We start from the raw sequence: 11,237 nt of genomic DNA, 5'->3' as shown, positions 1-11,237 counted from the left end.
CCATCTAGTAACATGTAATTGGTGTTTTTTGATTGTAGGAGAGCTGCAGGGTAATGAACTTATCTTTGCATCCAGTTATGAGGAATATGAGGAATAAATTTTAACATCTAATTACAAAGAAAGTGAGATTGTAGAATTTTAATATAGTAAGGAATAATTAAAAAACCAAATAAAAAGCTACCCTCTTGAAAGCCTGTCTTAAAACAAGCCTGTGAAAAAACTGCCTCAGTTGCTCGGACAGTCAACTACAGCCTTTACAGGTGCAATTGCTAACTTGGTTTCTTATAACTGTTAAATGAAAATTAACCAGATGGAAAAGAGACTGTGCTTCAGGTGTTGGCTATTTCACAGCCACTTGATAGGTCTTATAAATTTGTAAGGTCAGGAGAGGTGTTTGTGAATGCTGCGCTAATGGTCTGCAGAATGCCTGCTGCAGTCTTCCCACAATTAATTACCTGGAGTATCTGTGTGGGATTTATTTATATTTTTTTTAATTTTAAATCACTGGGTGGTAACATGTAACTATTTGTGCTCAGGGAAAATGCAATTTGCTATCTTTGCTGCAATGAAAAAACAGTTTCCTGCAACTGCAAAAAATACTTGAGTAACTTTGTGGGCAATCATTAAGCAACAGGTCAGATAGCAGTGTTAAACACTTACTCAGATATGAGAAAAATAAAACTTTCTGAGTTGCCTCTCTGATAGTTGTTCCAATTTTTAGTAAGCGCTCATGTTTACCTAGATAACATGACCCTGTTTCTTCTCATCTTAAAAATTTAGTTTCCATAGGTGTGTGAACATTGACAGTATTATGTATTCAAGGAATAGCTTTGAATAGTTCTTTTTAAAGCTTTTCTAACTTCAGTACGCGATCATGTGCTCATGCCCTTTCTAATTCTGCTGCCATATTTTTTTATTGTGTTAGCTTTTTAAAAATGACATAAATGGGGAAAGAAAAAAAAAAAGGTGGAGTAGCTTTTTTTCCTGCTAAAGTAGGTAACCTTAATCTGACACCTCATGTTCTTTCTGAATGATAGCTTTTGGGGATTCTGATAAACTGTTTTCAAATTGTTCTGTATTTTCTTTTTGTGCCTCGTGTTCTTTCCAGCTGCATTGATTCATGAAAGTTTTCAGCTTGGTGCAATCGCCTTTTTACAACTCTTGTTACAGGGATTGGTCTTTTATGTGGATGGGTGGTATTTTTGCATTGGGCATTGTCTTGTGTTGTCAGTTCTGAGGGAAACAGCAACTTCGTCTTCACAAATTTTCTGTAACTTTCTAAAATGATCTGCTAGTCTATCTGTCTGTGTCTCTTCATCTCCTGAAGTACTAAGATTTGAACTGTCAGATAAAGTCATGGTGCCTTCTGAAAACTCTCGGCTTCTTTGAGGTCTCTCATATCCCTATGTCTAAAATTAAATTAAATTAAAAAGTGACTTTTGAAAACAGACTGTTTTTTTTATAATTGTATTAGGATTTAAGTGACTAAAAGATGTTTTGAAGCTTCGTTTATAAGACCTAATTGTTTCTTTAAAAGTTAACCAGTGTGGCTACCATCTTCTTTTGACTTTCCAAGGCTTTAAGTATATGAAGTTAAATGCACAGAATCCACTGATTGATACTCCCAGTTTTGAAGAATGAGTTGCAGAAATGCTGTTTCTGTCCTCTAGTGCTATTTTTGTATGAAGCTTGTCATTTTAAACGCCTTTGCAAAACGTGTTAGCAGCTTTAAAGTAATTTAAAATATTTTATATTGCTTTTGGTTGTGCATGCCAGCTATTGTGCACTAGGTGTCAGCATTGGTCCACCTTCAGAACTCAATATTGCTTGTTACTGGGGTGTAGACTTGAAGTAGTTGGTAGCTTCCAGAGTTTCTGCGGCGGTTTCTTGGCTGTCTGATTTCACAGCAAGATTGTCATTCAAAGCAGAGGGGAAAGAATGGTTATTTGGGACTTGTGCCAATATATTGATAAGCTAAAGAAGCACACGTTGGTAGTTCCTTATCAAGTTTTTTTTCAACTTTAAGCCTAATGGGGCTCTCACTAAATTCTTCCTCACTAGTTGGCAGTCTGCATATGTATAGTACCATGGAATAAATATTTTGTGGTTTACAAGATCAGACACGCATAAAAATCGAGACAGTAGTTTCCTTGCTTCCATAGCTTGAGATTTCAAGATTAATAATTAGGTTTATTCTTAAAGGGATGAAAACACTTAACTTGGTAAATCAATAGATATTGGAAGTGGTGTATTTTTGTGTTCTTATTATGCACATGAATATAATGCTAAATATCTTCCATAAAATACTGAGCTGTTTAGCTGTTATTGACTGTTTTGACTATTTACTTGTTAGTTCTACTGACAGATAAAGTTGATAAAGAAATCTATCTTTGCTGCTCTTGTTAACTGTTGAACTTGAAGCAAGCTTAAGTTTTCCTTGTAGCAGAAGCTGTCGTGACTAGCTCTATGCAAAATCACTGGCCCTTCTGTAGTGTTGGAGATGTCTACTACATTTTTTTTCCTCCTGTGTTTTTTTTAATCAGATAGATGCTTTAAAGTTTTATTTGATTAAAAGCAAACCTTTTCTCTTTTCCCTTTAAATTTCAGCTTTCAGAAGAAGAAAAAATCCAGCGTTACAGCATTCTTTCTGAGCTCTATGAACGTATTGGTTTTCACCGAAAGTCTGCTTTTTTCAAGCGTATAGCAGCAATGCAGTGCGCTGCACCTAGCATCCCAGAGCCTGGGTGGAGGGCCTGCTATAAACTGCTTTTGGAAACTCTCCCTGGCTATAGCTTATCATTGGATCCTAAAGATTTTAGCAAAGGTAAGTGTCTCTGGGAAAGTATGGATTTGAATCCTAGGTCACTCAACTGGCTTTCTGTAACTAATTTCCTTGAGAGATTTCAAATAAAACCAAAATCCTTTACCTATCTGAAACTAATTGTGGCAAATAGAGCAGTTCTTTAGAATGGTACATTCACTTTTTGTTAGCGTTGCTTTCAATAATTTCAAATTTCTGCGAGCTACTGCTGAATGTGTTGCTGTATTCCTCTGTTTGCAGCAAATAATTACATTTTATTTATGAGAGCTTAATTTCTACTCTGTTTCAAAAATGTCTTTTGTTTTTTATTATACACTTCTCAGTACAAAAAAGGTCATATTTTTGAGTATTTTTTCAATTAAGGTGCCTCCAACTTGTGTATCAGAAATTGTATTTCTTTTGATATTTGTTGTTATTTGATCTTATAATAAAAGAATGAAAGATTCTTTTACATATTTTTGTATATAGACACACATACGTATGTGCATATAATGTAATTATATCTATTATCTGTAGGTTCAAATATGTCATATTTGTCCACAAATTAGATTAGAGGGATGTTGTCTGTACGACTAGCATTTGGTTAAGACATTTCAACAGTTTTTAGATGCTGTATGTAGTTTGAATTACTTTTATTGCATCTATTAAAAACCAGTGCAAAACCAGCCCGTAAGAACACATGCCTATTCTTGTAGCTGTTAAATACTGTGTTCACTTCCTGCAAGCTGTATGCTGCTTGCTGCTGCTCTTTAGGTGAGCTATGTTTGAACAATTCTATTGATGTTATCTAAAACTGTATATAAAGTAATAATTTTAAAAGTTCTCTTTAGTTTAGCATACTGTGCTGCGTTTTGCCTCTAAAGGAAGAGACAGCTAATATGCTGCTTGGGAACTCCTTTTGAGTAAACCTTTCCATGTAGCCCAACAACTTGCATTATTTTTGTATAGTAGCGTTTTTGGGGACCATTCACTAAATGTTGTAGCTGCAGGAGCAGAGCAGCAAGCAATGGGCTGATGGAAAGGAGGTGGGGTTCACCAGTAAGAAAACTCTGAACTGGTTTAAATATGAATGAACAGCAGCTGGAAGAGTCTTCTCCCTTTTGTGAGAGTACATTGACTGTCTATTGTTGGGATTTCGGTTTGAAGTTGTCTTGTAAGTTTAGGTGTTTCCATATGTGGAATTCAATTCAGTCAATGGAGAACACGGAAATACTCAGCTGACCAGCCATTACATGGTATTTTCCAGGCTGTCTTGGCTGCATTTGTGATTTCCATTGATGAAACAGGCATGTAGACAACCTGCTGTATGTGTGGATCTTAGTGGGTTTTTTGTTGGTTTTTTTTTTTTAAACTGGTGTGATTTTAGCAGTCACCGAAAGAAATGGTATGTGAAAGGAGGCAGAAAATGCCAAGTGGACTAGACAGAAAGATACAAATTGTCTCGGAAGAGGGGATGTACTGGAAAAAATATGTTGTGGCCTATGATGGAAAAGGAGAAGACTGGGATGGGACTGTGTTGGGAGAAGAGGTTGTAGAAGTTCTGCAAGAACTGACGATTACAAAAAAAAAAATGACAATTGGTGTTTATCTTTCATTTTTAAGTTACCTTTATGTTGCATTGAAGCACTTTGTCAGATTTTACCCCTAAAATGGCTTTTTCAGAGACATATGGAAAGATCACTGTAAACTGTAAGTACTGCTTGATAAGAACAGTATTTCACACATTAAAAATAAAATGACTGCTTACTTTATAGGAACTCATAGAGGATGGGCTGCAGTACAGATGCGTTTGCTTCATGAGCTAGTATATGCTTCCAGAAGAATGGGCAATCCTGCTCTCTGTGTCAGGCATCTGTCTTTCCTTCTCCAGACCATGCTGGATTTTCTTTCTGATCAAGGTATGATTTTTAAAAAAAGGAGATATCTGCACTTTCTTCTGTCCTACAGTCAAATAATGTGATTTTGTTTTGAAGTATATTTAATTTGAGAAGTAATGGAGAGCACAGAAGTTAGGGAATTCTGTGTATGCATGAGTAATTGACGGTAATCAATCACGTATACAGTGTTACTAGTTTTAAATATTACAGTGTTCCGACCTTGATGTGTAGTATCTAAAATAAAACTGTCTTAAATGTTTTCAATCTGTAGATTGACTGCCTCAAGCCTAATGCTCTATTTCCTTGGTAAATATTAGGAATATGATCAGAGGGCTTAATTTGTGTGTGGATTAAAAAAGTAGTAGTATTTGAAAATACTAGCAGCCTTCAAGCCTTCGTAAGTGCTGTTAATGAAGAGATTGAGAGGAATTGAGGCTGAAAAGTAAACTCAGAAGAGTGTACTGTAGTTCAGAGTGAATCTACTATGAGTTTTCTGATGAGAGATGTTTTCTGATGAAACATTAATAGTCTGGATACAGAAGTCATCTAAGGGAGTAGGCACAATCCTTGTCCCTGTGTTTGAGACAATGAACTTGTAGCAGCTGAACATGATGGAATTGAATTCAACAGTATTTAACTAGGACAGTAGGCTTAAGTTTCTAGAAGTAAGATAAGTTTCTGTAGTTTCTTTCAGTTTGTGGGTTGTTTTTAAATTCAGCAATAAATTTCAGTGGGATTTATTAAATTTGACAGTGGATAACAATGGAATGAATGTGTGTGTGGATGATTTTCAGAAATGGTAATGATATGTGTGAGGACCCTTTTGGGGGTGGGGTGGGCATGTAGCACTTACAAAATCACCTGGAAAAGCAAAAAGGTGACAAATGTTATGTTTGTATTATGTTTTTTAGGAAAAATGTTTCAGGCAGATTTATTTATCACCCAGAATAATGAGACAGAATTAGTGATGAAAGGTTTTAAAAATGTTTTTGTTTCACAGTAAGCTAGGTAAAAGGTGCATACTTTTCAGTTATTCCCTTGTTTATGATAAAGAGGATGGGAGTAAAATGATCCAGGTTTTTTTCCCCTCTTTTCTCCTTTAGTAATGGCCAAATGTCTCTCCTTGGTGACTCCTGCAGCAAAGAACTTTGCTGGCAAGCTTTAAGTCTTTGCCTGCCAGTGAATTCCCTCTGTTTAGTGGCTCAAATCAGTAGTGGAGGAAGGAGAGGAACTGAGAGGAACTGATAAACTGGAATAAATTACCTTTCTGTCTGTAGATCTTATTTGCTGTCAAAAGGTCCTTGGATTTTCCTGGACTTCTAATGAAGCTTTCTTGGTTTATGTATGGGAGGTTTGGCTGAAGACAAGGCTTTAAGCTCTTCTACTACTGTTGTGGTTTAACCTCAGTCAGCAACTGAGCACCACACAGCCACCTGCTCAATCCCTGCTTCCTCAGCCAGGAAATTGTAGCCTTTAACATTGAAAGCAGATTGAGGGAAGAGTGTGAATTTAACTCTAGCAGTTGCTTCTGAATACGTCCATGCTTTCTTTGGATCAAAAATAATTTCTTCCTGATGGTTAATGCTAAGCAATTTGTTGTGGTTTAACCCGGCAGGCAGCTAAACACCACACAGCTGTTCGCTCACTCCCCGCGCCCCAAAGTGGGATGGGGGAGAGAATTGGAAGAGTAGAAGTGAGAAAACTCATGGGTTGAGATAAAAACAGTTTAATAATTGAAATAAAATAAAATCTAATAATAATAATAATAGTAATAATAGTAGAAGAATATACAAAGCAAGTGATGCACAATGCAATTGGTCACCACCCGCTGACTGATGACCAGCCAGTCCCTGAGCAGCGGCCCCCCCGGCCAGCTTTCCCCCAGTTTATGTACTGAGCATGACGTCCCATGGTATGGAATGTCCCTTTGGCCAGTTGGGGTCAGCTGTCCTGGCTGTGCCCCCTCCCAGCTTCTTGTGCACCTCCAGCCTTCTCAGTCAGTAGAGCATGGGAAGCTGAAAAGTCCTTGACTAGTGTAAGCACTGCTTAGCAACAACTAAAACATCGGTGTGTTATCAACATTATTCTCCTACTAAATGCAAAACACAGCACTGTACCAGCTACTAGGAAGAAAATTAACTCTATCCCAGCCAAAACCAGGACAGCTACACATGTCCACATATGATATTGCTAATCCCTAATCCTAAAAAGGTTTGAAATCTTAGAGAAGCAACTTTTGTGTTTCTTGTCTTCAGTCATTATATGTCTGAGTAAAGCTTCCAGTTTCATAAGACCTGTGATAACTGTTATGTTTAGTGTCTTTGAAAAATCAAACTAAATGTTCTCCAATGTGTTTGAAAAACAGCTGAATCTTTTTCTCCTTTTCTGCTGAAGACATCCAAAACAGAACTTACTGTTGTGTTTGAAGTCTTTTATTGATAGCATGTTGCTCAGACATGGTTAGTCGTGTTCCGAACTAGCTAGAGTGTGGATGACAGTGCCAGAAATGTATTTTTGGCTTGTAATTTTTTTGTAATTCTTCTGGGATTGATATCGTAGTTCAGTTGAAGTTGAGATACCGGGACTTCAGAAAACAGGGAAAAAATTGATTTCTTCTTTACTTCAAGTAGAAGTTCAGAAGATGAGATTTAGTAGTTACAGTGAAAGATCTATTAATTAGAAGCTCTTGCTTCTGTTCATGGAATATAAATGCATAGTCAAAACTGGTTTGTGTTTAAAACAAAATTTTCTTATATTTTAATTGAATGACACTTGATAATCATTTTAAAACACAACTTTTGTATATGTTTACTTGAATTACAATTTCCAACCATGCAGCCTGGCAAATCTGAATAAATATCATCAAGTAAATGGGAGATGTCAGTCACTATTTTAACAACATGGAATCTAAGAGTCTGATTTAAAATTAAACTATTTAGTTACATAAATATGTAAAATGCAGTCTTCTGCTTAGTAAAAAAAGGTACCAAATTCTGCATAAAAACTGTCTAATCTCAAGCCATTATGTTTCAATGTTAATAAGCCCTTGAGAATCACTCTTTCTTTAAATAAGAAATAAATGTGCAATTGCAAAGTTGCTTGGAATTAAATCTATCTCTTTTGCATAATGCTTCTTGAAACATAACACTGTGTGTACAGCTCACACTGAATTTGATTTGGGTAAAGTCATATACTTGGAAAAAAACCCCCAGTATTTTATTGTGGATCTTTATTGATAATATCCATAGTACTTAAAAGGACTGTGACTTCTATTGTGTGCAAATGGTTCTGAGTTAGCTCATCTATTAGGGCCTGTCTAAACACGGAGCTACTTGGAAACAGCTGTTATCAAAAAGTGACTGTCCAGACAGAAACCACTTACAGAGAGCATGGGCGTCACCCCTGCAAGGTCACATTCTTTCAAACATTCAGTGGATTTCCAACTGTCATGCTTGCTGTTTTGCTTCTGGTGGCAAGGATCTCAGTGCACTGAGATGACCATTTCTCACCATTCATGGTGTATGTGGTGAAACTAGAAATGCTTCATTCCTTTTCTGGGGCGAGTTCAGTTCATTAAAGATCCTCTAAGTTTGTCTATTTTATTATATGGGAAGTAACGTGCACTTTTCAGTACTTTTCAGTGCTTCTCAGTATACCTCTGCCATTGAGATCTTCCTGTCCTGTGACTGTTGCGCTTTAGTTCTTTCCAGCCTTCCAGTGAGATGACAGGCTTCACATCTGAGATCACTACTGATCTGTCTGTTGTGTACTTAAACTACTGACTCTCTGATTATTCTGCTTTGCATGAAACATGCAGAGGTCATTTTTCATCTGTTGACCAGTGTTCTGGATGTCTTTATTCTTGAGGTGAGTGACAGTAGTAGGTGATGGAGAGAACAAGGTCTAGAAGTACTTCCTGAAAGGTGCTAGGGTGTCTTCCTGTCATTCCTGTGAGTGGTTGATGCTTATATCATTGGACACCACTGTTAGTTCCAGCTGCATCCTCTGTTACCAGACTTTAGGACAGAGGTTGGTTCCCAAAGCAGTTTGGCAGGGATTTGAGATTGTGGAGGCTACTATGAAGGTGCACGTTGGCCTTTTGACACCAGTTCTACCTGTTGGTCCTGGATAGTCAGCAGGCAAAGGTAGCAAGACAAATGACGTTCCATATTTTTTCTTCTCTTTTGGACACAGCCTACGTGATTGTCTGAGACCTCTTGGGACCCTTTAGGTGCTTCTATAGCCAGCTGGATTGTCAGCACAGATACTACTAGAGTATTAGCATGGCCTTTGGTGTCTCAAAGCGTCTGTTCTGCTGCTCTTATCATTCCCTAGATTAATACGAATACTCTCTTTAGAAACAGAACCATGTTGGCTAACAATTTGAAGAACGACCACGTGGCCTCTCATGTATGTACATGTTTACCTTTCAACACCAGAAAGACAGAGGATAGTGGATATCATGTAATTCAGTCTTTCTGTGATGACCTTTGCCTTTAGTCTTTTCAGCAGCAGCAGTGACCAAAAATAAATAGGCTAAGTTCCACAGCCATGGCCATAAAATGTCTGGCAGCTTGGCAAATAAGGTACACTACTTGTTCCAGTTTTGTTGATCTGGTTATCAGGGCTTCTTTGCTCACTAAGTATAAGATTTTGAACAATTTTTGCTTATTTATCTTTCTACCAATGTCATGAAAAAAATTTGTTTTAGCCCTAGGAATCTAAAAATGATATCCTGGGCTTCATTACAAATACCCCTTCCATAGAGGCATGCCCTTCCCGGAGTGGATACTCATCACCCTGGCCACAGTCATTCTGCTGAAAGACATGAAATCTTTAGTGAAAGACTTCCCTTGTTACGACACTTCTCTTCAGCCAGAGGACAGACGAGGTCCTGCATGTGATGAAGGACTTAGCGGGTTTCCTTGCTGTAGCTGGGTATTTTGTCTTCAGAAGCAAACCTTGTCAACGGTTCATCAGTCTCCATTAGGACAGATTTCTGTATGTGGATTTTCATTTTCAGTACGCCTACTTTATATATCTCCATACAGGCATTGCACAGGAAATACCGTGGATTGGCTGAGATCATTACTTGGTCAGGAGTGGTTTTTATGGTTTATCTCAGATAGCGACTGCATGCCGTGGCTGCACTTGGTCAGTGGGATGATAAAAACATAACTCTAAGAAAAAGGTTTTTGTTCCTTTCAAAGGTTCTGAGTTGAATTTTCAGAAATAACCCTAGTTGTCTAAATGGCATTGATGTGATTCTGAACTCCATGGTGGCAGGATTCTATCCCTAATGCAGTAGTGGCTATTACTTGGCACTTCAAAATCATATGACACATTGATCTATGCCATGCAAACCTTAGAGGTTTGTAAGTTTGGCTCCAGGCGGTTTTCACATGAAAACAACCTCTCACCTTCTAGAAGATACTTATTCTCAGCCTGTGCTGAGATCATCCTCCCTGATGAAGAATTTCTGCCAAAATTTATGCTGAATGCGATTTCAGTTCACCTCATCCTCTAGATCAGTTGTGATGGACCTGTCAGTGTTGGCTGGGCAGACCACTTTGATGCCTTGACAGCTGAGAGCTGTTGGTAGTTGGAGGACCAGGGACTGCGTGCCAGTAATCTGAGATTGCTTTCAGAACCCTTTCATCCTCCTTTCAAGATTGCTGTGCTCAGGTGATGGCTGACATGTCAACTGCCGAGGTGAGGTTTGTGCCTTTTGCAAAGAAGTGATGAGCTTTATCTAAGAAAAATAATCCACAAACCTTGTTTATCTTTAGAAATTATGGTTAAGCCTGGGCTGATTGTAATTTGATTATGTCAGATGTGGGGTCTGACAACTCTTAAAATATGCCTTTCTATCTCACAGCATGAAAGAGGAAACTATGCAGTATTTTACAGACATTTTTATTTATAGAACAGATTGCATATGCATTCACTTGGTGATATTTAAATTTCAAATTGCGATGTAGAAATGTAGGAAATAAGAAAGAATATTAAACTGGGCTCGTAAAAATTCACAGCTAGACCAAAAGCGAATGTGTAAATGCCCTTATGTGTAATCCATCTGCCAAGCCTATATTGGCAGCAGTAAAGACCAGACTCAATTTCTGAGGATCTTTACTTAAAACATTGTCTTGAATTTCCACCCAAACACCTGGGAAAATGAAATGAAGCTGCATGGGCGCTTGGTGAGTTATACTTCGCCACACAGATTTGACTAAATGGCATTTCACTGGAGAAAGGGATAAGAATAACCTTTAGACCTATAAATAACTGCTGCTACTCTAAAGCATGGAATAATTAAAAACCACCTCTTGTTTTGAGGGACTGCTGGAGCAACTTGTATGTTCACCTAGCCATATCCTGTTCTCTTGTTTATGTCTTGGTATGACTTTCTCATTTTTCCCTGTTTAGACTGCTGTAGAAAGAGTTCTTGAAAGCTTCAGCTCATTTTCTTTAGTCTGAGCTGGTTGCTCACCATTGCTCCCCTCTGTTTGCCATTCCTCCTGTCTATTCCTGTAGTGCTC

The 11,237-nt window shown here is 37.8% G+C and overlaps 1 protein-coding gene across 1 annotated transcript in view; it reads left to right on the top strand.

The window, feature by feature from the left end:
• LOC103920645 (trafficking protein particle complex subunit 9) overlaps positions 1-11,237 on the top strand; it is a gene marked incomplete at its 3' end in the record, with an annotated part of 60,501 nt that overhangs the window by 27,518 nt on the left and 21,746 nt on the right. Inside the window, exons 7-8 of the mRNA XM_009328418.1 lie at positions 2,608-2,824; positions 4,576-4,719. Of these exons, the coding sequence (XP_009326693.1) occupies positions 2,608-2,824; positions 4,576-4,719 (361 nt within the window). The remainder of the gene's footprint in view (positions 1-2,607; positions 2,825-4,575; positions 4,720-11,237) is intronic.

The sequence above is a fragment of the Pygoscelis adeliae genome, unplaced genomic scaffold (genome assembly GCF_000699105.1).
Source record: "Pygoscelis adeliae isolate BGI_AS28 unplaced genomic scaffold, ASM69910v1 Scaffold457, whole genome shotgun sequence".
NCBI classification, from domain to species: Eukaryota; Metazoa; Chordata; class Aves; order Sphenisciformes; family Spheniscidae; genus Pygoscelis; species Pygoscelis adeliae.
Note: the sequence above shows the minus strand (reverse complement) of the source record. Positions and strands in the feature narration are given on the sequence as shown.